At 51.8% G+C, this 18,318-nt stretch overlaps 2 protein-coding genes across 4 annotated transcripts; both read right to left on the reverse strand.

Annotated features, from left to right (window-relative positions):
• Positions 1-1,158: 1,158 nt before the first annotated feature.
• PCIF1 (phosphorylated CTD interacting factor 1) lies at positions 1,159-16,505 on the reverse strand. 3 transcript variants are annotated; one of them, XM_061630708.1, is made up of 17 exons: positions 16,410-16,505; positions 15,301-15,613; positions 12,186-12,324; positions 11,747-11,871; positions 11,402-11,548; positions 10,797-10,924; positions 9,976-10,130; positions 9,706-9,853; positions 9,518-9,601; positions 9,077-9,176; positions 8,751-8,913; positions 8,332-8,504; positions 8,117-8,203; positions 7,718-7,902; positions 7,378-7,471; positions 7,000-7,175; positions 1,159-3,512 (listed from the first exon to the last, which is right to left on the reverse strand). In XM_061630708.1, exons 3-17 carry the CDS (start codon positions 12,307-12,309, stop codon positions 3,269-3,271), a joined length of 2,133 nt encoding a protein of 710 aa, XP_061486692.1. In that variant the 5' UTR covers positions 12,310-12,324; positions 15,301-15,613; positions 16,410-16,505; the 3' UTR covers positions 1,159-3,268. The 3 variants fall into 3 exon arrangements, with proteins under 3 accessions (XP_061486692.1, XP_061486693.1, XP_061486690.1); XM_061630709.1 differs by having other exon boundaries at positions 11,411-11,548; positions 16,343-16,502; XM_061630706.1 differs by having other exon boundaries at positions 16,343-16,502.
• Positions 15,576-16,430, reverse strand: LOC133386478 (skin secretory protein xP2-like). Its single transcript, XM_061630136.1, has one exon. The coding sequence runs from the start codon at positions 16,428-16,430 to the stop codon at positions 15,576-15,578; it is 855 nt and encodes a 284-aa protein (XP_061486120.1).
• Positions 16,506-18,318: the final 1,813 nt, after the last annotated feature.

The following is an 18,318-nucleotide window of genomic DNA, read 5'->3' on the forward strand; positions in this document are numbered from 1 at the left end:
GCAGTGTCAATGCAGGTATTTAAAGCTCACCATCTTAACCTGCACTAACGTGCATAAGGTCCAGATCACAAGACTAGTTCTACTCTATTCTGTGCCGGCCAGGCGACATCTGAAGTACTGAGTTCAGTTCTGGATACCACTTTTTTAAGATGGTGATGAACTTGAGCATGCCTAGAGGTGCTCAGCCACAACAACTGGGAGCAGGAGGGAACAGCTGAAAAAAGGTGCATTTGCTTACCCTGGATATTAAAGGGACACATGACAGGATGGACTCTCTTCAAATGTCTGAACAGCTGTCAGCCACACAGAAAATGCAGCAGACTTGCTCACATGCTCTGTGACAATCTCAAAGTCTGAATGGCAGCCACTCCTTTACATATGAGAAAGGCAAGGGGCTTATGGGGGATGGGGATAAACCGGCTCCATCTCTCTGCCATCTATGTGATTCAAAAACCAAGCTTGGCCTTCTCGTAGAAAGAGGGCCCCCAAACTGCATCCAGCCCAGTATTTGGAACACTCTTCAGGGCAACTGAACTTGCGACCTTCTGCATGCAAAGCAAGGGGGCTCTACCACTGAGAGCACAGTGGATAAAACAGAACACTGAGTGTTACGCTTCTCTGTATACAAGATGGTGATGGTGGCATATTTTATCTTTGCATTTGAGAGGTTCCTAGACTGCATAAAATAAAAATGTACAGTAAGGCAGGCCAGATTCCAACACTAGGGGCATTCAAGAGGCAGCTGGACAGCCACCTGTCAGGTATGCTTTCATTTGGATTCGTGCGTTGAGCATGGGGTTGGACTCGATGGCCTTTTAGGCCCCTCCCAACTCTGTGATTCTACACTATTAACCTGCATCATTTCTGATTTTCATAATTTATTCTGCAATTTTTGGCATCTGGCATTCTTTCGTTAGTCATGGAGGAAGGACAGCACACCACTCACTCCCCACCCCCAATTTTAGTCAGCCATTGCCTTGGCTTCTGAAGCTTCAGGAAGCGTTACCCACACCATCACTTAGCATATTGCTGCAGGCATAAGGACTAGTAACCTGCTTTTTAAACATATGGATGTCAAGATGCTTAGGGACCCGATTTCTGCACTCTGTCATTTTCTTTGTTTTTTCCATACTCCTGAGCAATTATAGCACACATACACACAATCATGGTTGTATTCAGTTTACAGATTAAAGAAAATTGTTACATTATTTCTAAAAGATGTGTGGCCCACACGCTCCCTGCAACAGAAAGGTGAATTGCCCTCATTTTTTATTTACTCAATGTATACTACACACCATTTCTAGCTGATTCAATGCTCACCCATAACTAGAAACCTAGAAAAGAGAGGCAAGTATGTTCACAGGGAATGTTGCGTGTTCACAGGGGTGAAGGTGGCTTGAAACCCATCAAGAAACCAACCCCTCACTCCCTCTGGGCTCTTGTAAAACCAGAATAACCTTGCATATGCTCCATGATGACTTTTTCGGAGAAAGGATGTGATATAATCAATAGAATAGGAACAGTGAGGAATTTTATCCACTAAGGCACAAGAAGGCAACTCTTGGCTGCACTAGGTTAACTCTGGGGTGATGATGGTGGTTTAAACTCTCTCTCTCCCCCCCCCAGCACTGCCAATGCAGCCAAGCTGCTATTAACAGCATGGGGACAGTGATCTGTTGTACCAGAGGGGGGTTTAACCTTCTTCTCCCATGCCCAGCACTCCCTGTGCAGCCAAGACAGTTTGCCCTTGCAAAAGCATGCAAAATCAAGGTCCACATCCTAGAAGCCCTTCCCAGCAGCTTCAGACGGAAGCATCCAACTGCCCTAGACCACGGTCACTAGTTACGTGCTCTCAACACCACTACAAGCCTGGATGATTTTAGTAGCCACCAAGGCTTCATAATCTATCAGTCTCCAGTCCAATGAGGAGCAGAGATCCAGTCTGTCTTAGGCAGCTTCTTGCTAACAGGTTTAAATGGTTCAAGCAAAAAACCTTCTCAAAGGGCGGGTGGATCAGGTTCAGGGTGCAGAAGCCAAGAAAAGAAGAAATGGACCACTTGTGTACGTGCACGTGAAAGAGATGGGCAGATCAAAGCAACTGTGGTTTCTAGTCTGAAAGTAGAGGTATGTATACTGATCGTATTAGGGGCGAGAATGTCAACTTCACACACACCGCTACCCACCTTGTCCTTTCTACACCCTTAGAGCAAGCTCTGCAGGCCAGCTGAGCAGTTAGCAGGCAAAAACCAAACCCACCCACCCCACCTCCTTTCTCTCTCTGTCTCATACACAAATGCACTCTCACTCAGCGCTCATCCTCTCACCTAAGAGGAGCCTAATAGGGTCTATATGCCCTTGGCATGTCCAGGTACCCCCAGTGGATTCAATTCTACAGGCAACTATTTTGTGGGTTAACTTTTTGGGGACTGTTGCCCCAGACCCAAGCTTACATAGGAAATGCACCAAGGCCTTGGGACACCATAATGCTGGTTTTAATGTTCCTAAGAACTAGGAAACAAAATCAAAAATAGACTTTCCTTTGCTCTTGATAAAAGTAATAAAATGGTTAGCACTGTTAAATTAAATCCTTAAAAAACACAAACCCCCACCAAGAAAGCCCGAATCTTCAGACAGGAACTGTGATGACTACAAAAATGGCAGCCAAGACCTCTGTACACGCGCGCACAAAAGGGAACTCCTCTGCTCCACAATTGACAGTAAACAGCGTCAGTGAAACACGCGACTGGTACACCTGGGGAAAACACGGGAGAGGCAACAGAATGGCCCTCGGCGAGCAGAGTCACCGCACGGACACGCATTTACAGAACAGACACACAGCGGGGCCAGAGTGATCGCCACAGTGCACAGCGCGGCACAGCCTGCTTCCCTCCATCCACGCTTCCTGCTTGGGACAGGCGGCCAGGTCCTGTGGTGGCGCTGGGCCATCCCTTTGCCCCCAAATGCTGTAGACCCTCAGCCGGCTGTCCCTACCGCCTGCCTCAGCTCGAGCGGGGTCTTTGTGGGAGCTGTAGCAACAGAGAGAGCAGCAGGAACTTCCTTGCTGGGCACAACTCCAGGAGGTGAGGAGCCTGCCCTTCCGGGCAGGGCGCATGGGATGCGATGTCCCCTCAAGAGGGCGGGCAGAACCGGAGAGGAAGGCAAAAGCTGCGCAGCTGGTCCCCACCTCCAGTGCTTTGGGGCCAACCTTCTTCACCTCCTCTTGGAGCAGGGCTCTCTCCCACTGCCGCCAGTCAGCCCAGCAAGTTTGCTAATGAGGGGCTGTCTCCTGGCTGGCGCTCTGGTCCTGAACTGTCTCTCGGTCCTTGTCTGAAGCAGAGGAGGAAGAGGATGACGATGAGGAGGCAGACGAGGCAAGGGCCCGTCCCGAGGGCTTACAGGCCGTGACAAGCTCCTGCAGCCTCTCTGGGGTGGGCTCCCACTTGGTAAAGCCAGAGTTGTTTTGCAGAAAGATGATGGCTGTGTTGTACACTGCTTTGTAGTACATCTCCTCCCTGTAACGAAAGACAGATGTTCAGAAGTGGCCACACTGGAGGAGACTAGGATCCCATGGGCCGTAACTGAGTATCAGAGCACATATGCTTTACATGGATCAAGACCTGCTCAGTTCCTGAAAGGTCCTTTGAAAGGATCTCAGGTGGGAGAAGCGGACAGAGTAGACACAGTAGGCTCCTCCCTCCATCAAGTGTCACCATGCAGCAGCCATTCCATCAGGCTGCAGCAGAGGAGGGAAGGGACTTAGGGCAACCTGAGAGGGCATCAACTCTCCTTCCACTTTTCCATCCCAGCTCATCATTAAAAGAACTGAAGTTTCTTTTAATTTTCCTTGTTTCCTCCTCCCTCCCAAATCATTTTCCTTTCATATTGTGCCTTTTTAGATGTAAGCCCAAGTGCAGCGGCTGTCCTTTCAAGTGATCTGTAAGCCATGCTGATCCCTGAGGAGCAGGAGAAGAGTGCTTTAAATGCAACACTCTTAAGGCAGTAGGGGAAGAACCAGCACAACTGGGCAGATGGTGTCCCAGCAAATGCCTCCTGGAGTTCACAAAGGGGGAATGTGGCAAGTGCCCTTGGCATCTGACAAGATACACACTTGGAGCTTTCATAACATTTCACAGTAATGGGTTTCATAGGTTGTTGATGCATTTGGCCGTCCTGAATGTACTGCCTATCACTTTCATTGGACGACCTCATCTAGCATTTCAGGAGCCTGATGAGAGAGCTTCTGAGGTGAGAGGGAGAAGACATCATTCCTTGACTGCACCCTCACTCAGCAGCTCACAGGAGGGATGCGGCTTAGCCCCGCTTTAAGGAAGAAACCCCAAAGGAACCTGGACAAATTATCAGGCAAAGAATACAGAGGGAACTAGCCAGCCTAGCCTTTTTAAAAACATGAAAGCCCTGCAGCTTGATCAGGCCAAAGGAGGCCTATCTAGTCCAGCATTTTGTTCTCACAGAATCACAGAACAGTAGAGTTGGGAGGGGCCTATAAGGCCATCAAGTTCAACCCCTTCTCAAAGCAGGAATCCAAGTCAAAGCATATTGGACAGGTGGCTATCCAGCTGCCTCTTGAACAGCTCACCACCTTCCTAGGTCATTGGTTCCATAGTCGTATGGCTCTAACAGTTAGGAGGTTTTTGCTGATGTTCAGTCAAAATCTGGCTTCCTGGAACTTGAGCCAATTATTCCATGTCCTGCACTCTGGGATGATCGAGAAGAGATCCCGGCCCTCCTCTGTGTGGCAATCTTTCAAGGTGGCCAAACAGATACTTATAGGAAGCCCAAAAGCAGGATCTGAGTGCAAGAGCACTCTCTCCAGCTGTGATCCCCACCACAGGCATTCAGAGTATACGGTCTCCAACAGTGGAGGTAGAACCTAGCCATTGTGGCTAATAGCCATTGATAAGACTTATATTCTATGATTTGTCTAATCCTCTTTTAAAAGGCATCCAAGTTGATGGCCATCGCTGCCTCTTGTGGAAGCAAATTCCATAGTTTAACGCGGCGCTGGGTGAAGCTTGGAGGGTGGCAACAAGGGAGAGGGCCTTCTCAGTGGTGCCCCCAAATTATGGAATCTTTCTGACGAGGTGCGCCTGGCACCAACACTGTTATCTTTTCGGCGTCAGGTCAAGACTTCCCTCTTCTCCCAGGCATTTTAGCATGTGTTTTAAATTGTTTTAAATTGTTTTTAAAAGATGTGTTTTAAATTTGTATATTTGTTTTTAATGTTTTTAATTACTGTAAACCGCCCAGAGAGCTTCGGCTATGGGGCAGTATATAAATACAATAAATAAATAAATAAATTTTGTCTGTCCTAAATCTTTCAACATTCAGCTTCATTGGATGGCCCAGAATTCTAGTATTATGAGAGAGGGAGAAAACCTTTTCTCTGTCCAGATTCTCCACACCAGGCATAATGTTATACACTTTGGCCATGTCATCTCTTACTCGCCTTCTTTGTAAATTATAAAGCCCCCAAATGCTGCAACCTTTCCTCACAGGGGAGCTGTTCCATCCCCTTGATCATTTTGGTTGCCCTTTTCTGAACCTTTTCCAGCTCTACAATATCTTTTTTGAGGTGGGGAAACCAGAACTGTACACAGTATTCCAAATATGGTTGCACCGTAGATTTATACAATGGCATTTTGATATTGGCAGTTTTATGTTCAATACCTTTCCTAATGATCCCTAGCATGGAACTTGCCTTTTTTACAGCTACTGCACACTGAGTCGACATCTTCATTGCGCTACTCACTACAACCCCCAGGTCTTGTTCCTTGTCAATCACCACCAGTTCAGATCCCATAAGCATATATGTGAAATTAAGATTTTTTGTTCTAATATGCATCACTTTACACTTACATACATTGAACTGCATTTGCCACTTTTACCGCCCATTCACTCAGTTTGGAGAGGTCCTTTTGGAGATCTTTGTAATCCCTTTTTGTTTTAACAACCCTGAACAATTTAGTATCAACAGCAAGCTTGGCCACTTCACTGCTCACCCCTAATTCTACGTCATTAATGAACAAGTTAAAAAGCACAGGTCCCTTGGGAAACTCCACTTTGTACATCCGTCCATTGGGAGAACTGTCCATTTATTCCTACTCTCTGCTTCCTGCTACTTAACCACCTCCTGATCCACACAAGGACCTCTCCTCTTATTTCATGACTGCTAAGCTCACTCAAGAGTCTTTAGTGAGATACCTTGTCAAAAGCTTTTTGAAAGTCTAAGTATACAATGTCAACTGGATCACCTTCACTATATATGCTTGCTGACACTCTCAACATTATTTTTTTTTAAGGTTAGTGACAGGACTTACTCTTGCATAAGCCATGCTGGTTTTGCTTCAGCAAGGCATGTTCTTCTATATGCTTGGTTATTTTATCTTTAACAATACTTTTCGCCAGTTTTCCCAGGACAGATGTTAAGCTAACTGGCCTGTAATTTCCCGGAACCCTCTGGATCCCTTTTTAACAATTGGTGTTACATTGGTCACTTTCCAGTCCTCAGGTGGACCTGACGGACAAGAGTTTTTGTTAGAAGATCAGCAATTTTACATTTGAGTTAAGAACTCTCAGTGGATACCATCCAGACCCACTCATTTGCCACATTTTTAACTTGTCAATAAAGCCTAGAACTGATTTGCCCAAGTTCTTCAGACTCCTTCCTTGTGAAAGTTAGTTCAGGAAAATGATCTGGCCTACAGCTTCCACAGTGATGACAGACGCAAACAATTAAATCGCCTTAGTGCACCTTTGACTCCCTTTTCATCCAAAGGCCTGACTGCTTCTCTAGCAGGTCTACTGCTACTATGGTATTCAAACCATGTTTTGCTGTTGGCCTTTATGTTGTCCACCTGCTCCTGGAATTCTTTCTTGTATCCTCTACTGTCTGCTTGCATTTTTGTTCTCCGATCACTCGCCCCAGCTAGTAGACGGGGGGGGGGGAGGGAGGAGGCATGTTTGGATTTCTTAACTTACTTTTTGCAAACATGCTGGGAGCCGCTGCGGTATTCGTGGTCAAAGGCAGGCAGGATAAGCTGATGCCGCCTGAACCTGCTCTGTTCCATGCGAGTCAGAGCTGGTGTCGGGGGATCCCGCCACTCCGGGATGAAGACAATGAAGGACAGAGGCTCATTGGAGGTCTCCAGCAGCTTCTGGGGAAAGGGGGGGAAGCAAACACTCTCAGCCACACGGGCAGTGCGCACACACGCATACCTTCATCTGGAAGCCATGGGGTGGGGGGGGGAGAATGGAAGATCCCGCCCGAGAGTGAAGCCAGAAGGGAGGGCCAGGAAGGCAACTTCCCCTTGCAGAAAAGCAACACCGACGGATTGCTGGGGGGAGGAAGGGGCATACCTCAAAGTGGGACACCATGGCATCCATCAGCTCCTCACAGAATGGAGGGTTTGCCTGAAACGAGCCACTGATGGGGAAGAAATCCAGGCAGGGACTGAAGGGAAGAAGAAAGAAGCAGCAAGGCCAGTGAGAGAAGAGGAGACAGTAAGAGCCTGGGACAAGCCCCCTAGTGCTCCCGCCCCACAACCTCGCCCTTTACGCAAGGTCCCAGGCAACAGAATAGCCAAACTGAGCAGGCAAGGGCCTCTGTCTTCTCAAGCAGACAGAACCACTGCCTGGCCCTTCCTTCTCCCAAGCCCCAGAATCACACACACATGTGCTGCACCCCAGGGGCACTCACCCCCTTGATCCAAAATACCCATCTGTGTCTAGGAAGGCCGAGCAGTGCTGCTTGAAGTAGCAGTTCAAGGGGGAGGCGAAACACTCAAAGCTCACACCGAAGAGCTTGTGGAGGGCTTCGAAGACCTGCACCGGAAGCGCCCTCTGCAGGCCAGTTCCTTCATAGAGGCCAACACCAAGCATCATCTGAGCCGAGCAAAGAAAAGCGCTCTGAGCAACTTGTCCAAGCACAGGGCTCGGCAGTCTGCCAGGCTCCGGAGCATCAGCCAGGAAACCCTTCAGCAGGTGTGAGATGAAGGCAAAGCCTGCCACCGTCCAGCTTAACAGGATAGCTTACACCTTTCTCCATTTACCCCTCCCTCCCCCCCCATCAGTCCAAACCCAGCAGGACAGACTGTACCTGGTATCTGCGGAGAAGGCACCAAACCCTTGGCAAAAAACGTTCGAAGCCAGAGTCGTCAATGCAGCTGTACCGATACAGCAGCCACTGAAAGAGCAAGGCAGGAGCTGCAGAGAAGATGCAGGGGGGAGGGAGGGGGCAGGAGAGGGGTGTGGCATGGCCCAGAAAGAGCCCCCCCAGTTGGTCTCCCCCCACACCCACCGTCTGCAACATACCAGCTTGCTGAAGTAGTTGCGGCTGACTTTCACCATCTCGCCTTTATAACGCACACACACCACATTGTTCTCCACGTGCATCTCCACGTTTGGCAGCGGGGGGGAAGGGATGGCCAGCCGCATCGGGTAGCAGTAGACAAGGCGGTCCTGCACCTCTGGGGCCTCTGCCTCCACTGGAGATGGGGGGAGAAGGTCAGTCCCACTCACATCAGAACACAAAGAGGCCAGCAGAAATGAAACAGAAGGCGGCACCCGCCCCAGTCAAGGTGCACCAACCCAGCCCTCTAACCCAGTGCCCCTCCACCCCATGCAAAATACGCTCTCCCCTCTGACAATGAAGGGACCACAGCCTGAGCCAAGGCAGCAGGGGGGCAGACGGCCACACTGCCCATTTCCACTAATGCCCCCCCCATGCTTACCAGGTATATTGTGCTCCTTGAGGATAGTCAGGTGCTTCTCGCGAATGCGCTTGACGTACTCCAGAGAGATGTGGTAAATCTTGCTGCAAATGCCCTCCACAGAGTCCTTGGCTGCAGCAGACACGTGGGGCCCACACTGCTTGCGCAGGTGCTCCAGGCGGTCCTGTGCAGTTGGATTAAAGGGCTCTTCTTACACACTGGAGTCACCCCCAGGCTCACGTGCAAAGCATGAATGGGGGGGGGGCTGCTCACACAGGCCAACACAACACATACAACCGGGTGGGGCTCTGCCCTTGCTCCTCCCTCCCTGGAGAAAGCCAACTGACCATGTAGTCTTCCTTCGAGGCAGAGTGGTCCTGGCGCAGCCAGCTGAAGGTATCCTCCACGTTCCACTTCACCACCTTCCTGCTGTCTGGAGAGGCACTCCTGCACACAGAGGGCAACAAGGCTGTACCCCAAGACAACCAAGCACCTCAGACTTGGAACTGTATCAAGACAGAAGGCTTATCCATCCATAATTGTAAACGAATTACACTCTTGCTATTTAGGCTGTTTGGCATTTCACTCTGACTTATGACCATCCCTCCACCACCACACAGGTTCTGGGCACTGGCCCAGCTCTCCTTCGCTTCCGTCACGTGGCCCACTCTCCTCAAACTGCACGAGCCTCTCGGGCCTTTGCAGGGAGGGCCGGCCCCGCCTCACTATGCTCAGCCTCCTGCTCCTCTCTGTAAGGCCAGCAACAACAAAAAAGCAAAGCCTCCCACCTGGATTCAATGAGCCTCTTTGCAGCCTCAGCATATTTGAAAAGCAGGCGCTTGGATTCCTCACGGAACTTGATTCGGGACAATCTGCAGCACACAAACAGAAGAGGCAGAGCCTTCCAGACATGCCCCCCTCTCTCCGTGGCCTCCGCCCGCCTGCCCCAGCACAGAGCGCCATCTGCTGCGAGTACCTGATGGGAATGTCATTCATGATCTCTCTGAACATGGAAGGAGAGACGACTGGCTCACAGTTGCTCGGCAAGAGGGGATCCATCCCTTTGTCCACCACTTTCCGCTCCAGCATCCAGCGGTTGAAGGATTCTCGTGGAGGCTCGATTCCTGAGGGAGAGCCAGGATGGGGACCCTGAGGAGCTTTCTGGACCAAGCAAAGATGTGCCCGATGCTGGGCAACTACCCAGGAAGGGAAGGCTGGAGGCACGCGGCAGGCAAGGAGGACTTACCCTCTCGCTGCTGGCAGAGCTCCCGGTAGTGCTGGCGCAACTTCAGCATCAGCTGGGATCGGAGAAGCTCCACTTCTGGGTGGGGGCTCAACACCTCGGAGGGCGCCCTCTGCTTAATCACTGCGTTCGTCTGGATGTCCAAGTCCCAGTAGACTCTGCACAGCAAGACAGCTGCAGGGGTGAGGCTGTGCTGGGACCATCAAGGGGCGCGCTCTTCCACCTGCCTTGCCCCACCCCTCTGCCTGGGCCATATCAGGAGCTGCAGACTGAGAGGTGCTGCTGCTGGGGTGAGACTCTGCTGGGACCATCAAGGGGCGTGCTCTTCCACCTGCCTTGCCCCACCCCTCTGCCTGGGCCATATCAGGAGGAGCTGCAGACGGAGAGGTGCTGCTGCTGGGGTGAGACTCTGCTGGGACCATCAAGGGGCGCGCTCTTCCACCTGCCTTGCCCCACCCCTCTGCTCTCAGTGACGTTGTTCTGGGGACTGCCCTTTACCAGGAAGTTGAATGCTTTTGGATGGCTGTTGATGCTTTCTAGAAATGCTATAATTTTGTTAGTTTGATTTTTTGTAAATTGTGTTGTTTTCATTTGTATTTTGTATTTGTGTTTTTTATTTGTAGATAAGCCACCTTGGGGGCCTTTTTGGCCAAAAGGCGGCCTAGAAATAAAACGTAACAGTTACTGCATGGCAGTGAGCCAATCACAGGACGTCCTCAGCTGGAAAGGCCCTGCCCCTGAGTCCCTAGCCCAGACGCCACCTCCGCTTCCAGAGGCACAGCAGGGGCACGCCTGGATGTCTCCCCACATAGCCCAGGACTCACTCAGTTGGTCGTAAGAGAGCCATCTGCTTGTCTTCAGAAGAGATACCCCACATCTTCAACAGAGGAGTCCCAGGGGCAGTGGAAGAGTTAGGGGCTGGCTGACTCGGCGGGTTTCCCGAGACATCCACCTGAGAGTGAAAAATGTCAGCGCATGTGTCAAGGTCAGGCTTGCCAGGCAAACAGCCAGTTGTCACCCTACTACTCCCCTGCCGGAAACCGGGAGATCCTGGGGACAGAGGTGAAAAGGGAGCCAGTTACCAGAGAGCTCTTGGTTCCTCTAACTGGGAACAAGGCAAGAGCAGGACAAGGAGAGGCAACACCCAGAGCACCAGGCTAAGGAAGGTGCAGAAGGAATGCCCGATGCCCTGACTGCTTCAATGGCTGCAGAGAATGGCCTGCTGCCAGGCAGTCTTAACAGCCAGCCTTCCCCAGTTGCTGGGAGGATGCCGCACCCATTTGGCTTTGTTCCCCCTGGGAGCTGTAAGCTGCCTGCTGCTCAAGGCTCCAACATCCTGGTTCTCTGCCTTTGTAAGAGAGTTAGCACTGCCGCCTGTGGGAAAGGCACTGTGGAAGGTCTGTCTGACCTGGGAGCGTTTGGGACCCACCAGGCCTACCTTGGCCTTCTTCACGCTGTTGCCACTGGGCTGAACCTCCTCAGAAAGCCTCCGTTTCCGCACCTTGCTTTCAGCACCTGCATCGCCAGTTCCCCCTTCGGCAGGCATTGGAGCTGCGTTCAGACCCAGAGGGTCAGACTAAGAAAGCCGGGAAGAGAAGAGTTAGATCTTGAGCCCTGAATTCTCCCACCCCACCAAGCAGGTCTCGCGTCTTGAGACCATCTGTGCGACCCAACCACACTCTGCCTGCCGGAGACGCCCAAGGCATGAACACGCCTTGGCTGGAAGGGGACCCTTCCTGGCTCACTTCCCATCCTTAGGCAGCCAGCAACTCACAATGATGTCATGTTGCCCCAAAAGCGGCATCTCCCAGAGTGACTGGTTGGTGAAGCGGTTGAAATAGTACGGGCGGTTCTCTCTCTTGCTCCAGCACTTCTCCCAGCCAGCCTGCACCAGCTCATCTGAGGACAGCAGAAGACTTCCGGTTCAGAAAGGAGTGGCTGGGGAAGGTGGGGGGAGGGGATGTCCATCCACATGTACCCCACACACACTAGGGTTGCCAGGCCCGGCCTCCAAGAGGTCTTCTGTATCTTTAAAAGGTGTGCAGGGGGAAGGGAGAATTCCACCTTGTGGTTTTTCCCATTACAGAGTTGCAAGAACACCTGCACTTGGCTGACTTTCTCTTCTCCTAAAGATACAGGGTCAGTCTCAGGCCATGAACCTGGCAACCCTACCACACACACACACACTTGGGGTTCTAATAGCCAAGAAGTACCTGGCAAATCCTGCACCAGCCGGACAGGTTCTGGGGAGCTTGGCTGGCTCTGGTGGGAGGTGCCAGGGGAGTGGCTCATCAGAGCAGCTTCTTCCTTGGAGCTGCCGTGATTCTCATTGGCCATTTCTCACCATTTGCACTGGAGGAAACATAAGGAAATGTTGTCACAGCAGGCTACGCCCAGACCAGAAGACCACTTGCACACATAGGCCCCTCAGTCCTGCCTGGCCTGGGGAACCGCGCTGACTCCCCCGAACCCTGCAAGCCTCACGCCCACGCCACTGACAGGAAGCACCAGCTTCATCAACACAGTGCATCTCAAAGACAAAAGGATTTATTCAGCCCTCCTCCCAGATGCTATAGAATGATGAAGGGTGCCAGGCACTTAGCCCTCCAGATGTGGCTGGGCTTCTGCTCCCATCACCCCCAGCCAACGTGGCTGATGGCTGGGGATGCTGGGAAAGGGAGGTCAACCACATCTGGAGGCTTCTAGGTTCATCCCTGCTCCATAGGCAGCCTTTCCCAACCTTTGGGTCCCCAGATGTGGGTGGACTACAATTCCCATCATTCCTGACCATTGGCCATGTTGGCTGGGGGTGATGGGAGTTGTAGTCCAACAACATCTGGGGACCCAAAGGTTGGGAAAGGCTGCTATACAGCAACAACCATAGGAATTCTTGGCTCCCTCACATGCAAAGCAGGATTAACACCACAGGTGTGTATAGGAAACAAAAGCAAGATGGTATTAAGTGGTGATGATCAAAAGAGGCACCAGCCAGCACCCACACACGCACACAGCTCCCCATGCAATTTCACTCAGGCATTTAATTTCTGCTCATTACCTGCTCACTGCTTAATTTGTTTGAGCAGGTGCTGTAGAGCCCACCTGCTGTACACCACACAAACCCTGACTTTGTTCCCTATTGCTTATGCGTCAATTAGAGTGAACATCTTCTCTAGAGAATCCTTCCTCTTGAGCACTGGGCTGGGGCCAACCAAATCAAGAGGCTTTTGCCCACTTTAAGCCAGGCTTCCAGAACGTCAGCTAAACCATGTGCATGCACGCTGCAGGAGAGAAAGCAGGCTAGCTGGCTCTTGTCTGCAACTGCCCTGCCTGGAAGACACAAGCTGGACCTGAGAGGGAACAGAAAGCCTGTAAGAACGCCTTGGATTATTCACCTCAGAGTCCACATTTACTATCCCTAGAGCATCCAAGAGAAGTGGATTTGGTATGGCTTCCAGCCTGGGCTTCCCTTTGCACTTGCCTGGTTCCTGTTCCCTTAGAGCTGAGTTCCACGACAGATCAAGAGGCACCCTCAACAGCTCCACTCATTTAGCTGAGCGACACAACTGTTCCGTCAGCTAAACGATTATTCCACTCAAGACAACACAGGCACAGCCTCGTTTGTGGAGACGGCAGCTTCATCAGGCAACCCTAGTCTTCCTTCTGTGGCAGCCCCATCCCATCAATCCACCATTCCACACCACAATGTGAAAAGCAACCATCAGAAGAGAACATTGCTCATGAAGGGTTAAATCAGAAGTGGCGAACCTGTTGCCATCCAGAAGTTGTGGACTCCAACTCTCATCAGCCCCGGCCAACATGGCCAATGGTCAGGGATGGTGGGAGTTGTGACTGGAGGGCACCAGGCTGGCTACCCCTAGGTTAAATAAACACATAAGATGCTTTTACTTGGTTTGTACATCATCAGACTCATCCTGTCAATCATGTTCCACTAGCACTTTCGGTGCTCAAGAAATCCTGCCTTGTTAGCCTTTTATACCACCTATGCCCAGGACACAGAGGAACGCAAAGAACTATGTACGCCCATGGAAGCCTAGAGCACACCACCACCTTCAGCCCCAGTAAGGATTAGCACGACTTTGTCTTTCAAAACTTGCCTGCTAGACGTGAGGAGCTGCATGCAGGCAAGTGAGTGGGCTAATGGGAGAGGGTTCAGGTCAGCACGCATCGCTCCTCTATGTCCAGCACAGAAACTAAGCGGGCTGCCAGAGGAGTGGAGAAGCCCCCTGCCACACCAAGTACAGAAACGCAGCCAGTGGCGGGAGAAATGGAGATTTCCATCCCTCTCTGCTAACTCAGCAGGCTAGCATTATTTATCTAGCAAGCTAGTAACTCTTGTGGGCTAATTTACCAGGCTGCGCTAGCACCTGCTTCCTTCTCTACTGAAAAAGCATTTGAAGTGTGACAATGGGCCCCGTAAGAAGCAGCTCAGAGTGGCACTTTGAGATCAGGGTTGCCCTGCCTCTGACGGTCCAGATCAAGGAATCCTTTGGGATACACAATGGGGCCCAGGGACCCAGATATTCCTCCCAGCAACCCAGAGGGCTCTGCTGCTGTTTGGCATGGGAGCAGGGGGCAGAATTCCCAGCACCCTTGTAAAACTGGAGCTCCCAGTTTCCTTGAGAGAACTAAGGGCACCTTGAATGAATGAAGTCTTTATTGATCAAAGCCATAGGCTACCCCAATTAAACAGATACAAAAGGAAGATACAAAATAGATATTAAAAAACAGATCATATCACAAAAAAACACAGTGAGGGCATCTTAAAGCCACTTGAATTGTGTGTCCTGTGATTCTGTAAACCCATACATCTGGTGGAAGTCTGGAACAGATTGGAGTCAGAGCTAGCACGACTGAATACCTGCTGCTGGGAAACACAAGCAGGGAGAGGAGGCCTGTTGTGCTCTGCCCCAATTGTGCAACGTCCCATTTGGGCATCTAGTTGGCCACTGTGAGAACAGGCTGCTAGAGTATGACCCCCCCCCATTCAGCTTCAGGGCTTTTTTTATGACAATCACTGAGGTCAAAAATTATTATCTGTCAGCATGAAGGAAAAACAAAACACTGGTGAAACTTCTAGAGTGTGGAACAAGCAGCCCAGTTTAATTGGAGAGGTGAATGCCAGCCTCAGCCCCAGGCAAGACAATGCAAGGAACTGAACCTAGAGTTTAAGGCACAATGTGGAACATCAGACACATCCAGAGAGGAAAAGGCGCAGGGCAGGCGCTGCTGCAAGCCAAGTACCACCCTCGGGAGTAGCTAGGGTTAAGCATTTCAAAGTGTGTGTTACAGGAAGAATAGGATACCCACAGGGGGCTGGCTCCCTGACACAAAAGGCTGCAGCTCCCAGGACTGGAGAGAAGGGTTTCTGGCTGGCTTCGGCAGACGACCCTGAAGCAGCAGCAGCAGCAGGCGAGGGGCGGCCGCGCTGGCAGGGGCGGCGTCTCTGCTACAAGTGGCAAGGAGGCATCCGGCGGCGTGCAGTCCACCTTGCGGCCAGGCAGCTGGGGGCTAGCAGTCAGTACCGGGGTTTGCCTCGCAGGCTCCTTCCGTCCGCCGGGCGGCCGCGGAGGAGGGCGAGAGCCTCATACCGGCACGGGGCCGCGCTGGCCCAGAGGCAGGGCTGGAAGGAAAGAGCGGGAGAGGCGGGGGTTAGCATCCGCCCCCTTTGCCCGGAGAGGCCTCGCAGGCTGCCAGCGGGACCGAGAGGGAGGGTGGAGGCTGGCAGCACGAGGCGGAGGGAGGGAGGAGGCGGGGGAGGGAAGCCATTGGCTCCGCGGAGGGGGTGGATCTTCAGGCTCTGCCGCTCGCTCTGTGCAAAGCGGAGCCGAGCCAGAGCCCAGGGAGGGACGGGCAGCCGGGAGGGACGGGCAGCCGGACGACCGACGCAGCGGAGGGGCGCTGGAGGGCTCCTGCCACGCGGCCGGGGCGGGGGGTTCCTGCGCAGGTCCGGCAATGCCGGCGACTGCGTGGTCGCTGGCCGGCCCATCGCTCTCTTGCCAGGCACCGGGGAGGCCCCTTTGAGGCGCCGCCGCCGCCACCGGGGGAGAGGGCGAATGGAGGGCCGAGGGCTGCGCGGGTGGAGGGGCCCGCCGGGAGGGCCGCAGAGCCGCCCCGGGAGGCGCCGAGGGATTTGGAGAAGGATTTCCGGCGGCGGTCCGGTTGGGGCGCGCGCCCTGTCCGCGGGAGCGAGCAGGCGAGGGCGCGCCCCGCCAAGATGGCGGCGGCTCTTCTCCGCCTTCTGCTCCCTCCCGCTCGCTCTCGTGACCCCTCCGCTCGCCGGCCCCCCGCCCCCACGGCTCCCCCTTCCCACGGAGGAGGGAGTGCCGGGAGCAGCGCCCCGCCCCCTCACCTGCGGCCGGAGCCTGGGGGTGTTGGGGGCCGCTCCGCTCACAGCCGCCATCCCGCTGCCGCCTCACCCTGGCAGCCGCTGCCGCCATCTTGTGTTCGGGACCCGCGGCGAGCAGTGCGCGGGCTCCGGACACACCCCGCCGCGCTCTCTGCGCATGCGTTACTCGGTGAGCTGACCTGGCCGCGCATGCGCACTACGTTTCTTTCCCTACCCATCGGGTTCTGGACTTGTCGCGGTTGATGCGCATGTGCAAGGTGGAATGAGGAGATGGTACTGCGTATGTGGCTTTCGCGCAGGCGCAGAGTATTGACCCGCTCATAGCTGCTTCGTTGGTTGTAAAGGCAGAGCGTCCTCTCCCCACGCTTTGTTCCTCGGGTCTCAAGTTCGAGGCCTGGCTGGGGTGGCAGCCCGTTTTAGGTGGACGAGCCGCATTTCTAGGTGGGGTGTTTTTGTTGGGGAGGTGCATAGTTGCAGCTAGCCGACCCCCAAACTCACTGGTGGAGAGGATGTGAGAGGCGGTGACCTTCCCCTTGTTCCTCTTCCAGCCAGAGAGGGCGTTAATTTACATAAAGGGCTATGTCAGGGTCATGTTAACAGAAAAGTTAGTGTGAACTGCATGAGTTAAATGACTGGCATATTTTTTGTTTCATAAGAAAAAGGATGTTAAGGATACAGTGGACAAGGAGATACCAAAAGGGGTAAAACAAACAAGATAGTTTACGTTATAAGCAGGAAGTGGGGCTGAGAACAATGTGCATAGCTTTCTCACTGAAGTCATTGAGATTGAGTGCTTAACTGAAAAGTATTTATTGCATGATAAACTTCCTTGCATAAACTTATAAAAATGCTTTATAAACATGCAAGAAAGGTTTCTGAATGGCTGGTTTACAGAGAGAGAGAAAGAAAATGCATAGCACCTAACAATCATACAGTTGCAGCTTTTGTTTCTTCCTAGAATTAAAGTACTGTGATGTAATTTTTAAAATCAAAGTTAAGGTTAGCTGTCTTTTCTGTTTCAAATTCAAGAAAAACGAATTTGCTAGAGACACTGAACCCTGAAAAGGCCTCATGTTGAGCTGTACACATTGGGAAAATCAGAAATTAGACCTGAATTACAGTGTAGTGTGCACAGCAGTGATTCTCTTCCTCTAGGGTTGTTTTCATCCTTTACCATCAAGTAATTAAGAAACAAGAAAGAATACCCATTATGAATGTAGATACAGTGAATGCTTTAAAAGTGTAAAGGGTAAGTTAGAGTAGATATTTTTTCAGATCATTTTAAGTTATCTCGTTATTTCACTCTTTAGCAATAAGCGCCCAGTCCTGCTGTACTCGTCATAACTAGAATAAGCAAACTTTCTCCTTACTGTCTGGGCAGAGAACACAGTTGAAACTGAATCTGAACCCCAGATCAAAGGAAAATCCAAGGGGTGGAGTCTAACTGTAGCCCATAATACAATGTTCAAATATTAACTCTTAAAGGGCTGTGTTGCTATACTGGCTGTTTTTTTTAGGATCACTTAAGTAATTACAGGGCAGTTGTGATCCTGAAAAGTCCCCCCTCGGTCAGGGAAAGTCTTGAGTGATCAGACTTGTTTTGGGATGAGGGGGGGTTCAGATGTGGCCTTTCTTATGCACTCGCCCTGCCTTATTTACTGAATTTTTCAGAGGGTCCTATTCTTAAACTGCTCCTGTTCTTAAAACGAGCTGCCATTCTTTAAATGGGAGTTGTCATTGTCTGTCATGTCACAAATTAAAAGGAAGACAGTTTCTCAAAAAAGCCCTGGGGGTGGTGAAGGACAGCTCTGGTGGTCAGCAGTGTCCCCATTTGCCCTCCCTGGCTGCAGGGCTGTGGGGTAGTACAGCCACACTCACACTGCCTTGGTACTTTCCCCCAGCTTTTTAGTGGAGGGAGAATTGACCCCTGTGCTTTGCACGGGCTTTCTCTGAAGGCAGCCTTTTGCCTTGCTTATTGG

Source organism: Rhineura floridana, chromosome 6 (assembly GCF_030035675.1).
Source record: "Rhineura floridana isolate rRhiFlo1 chromosome 6, rRhiFlo1.hap2, whole genome shotgun sequence".
Lineage (NCBI taxonomy): Eukaryota > Metazoa > Chordata > Lepidosauria > Squamata > Rhineuridae > Rhineura > Rhineura floridana.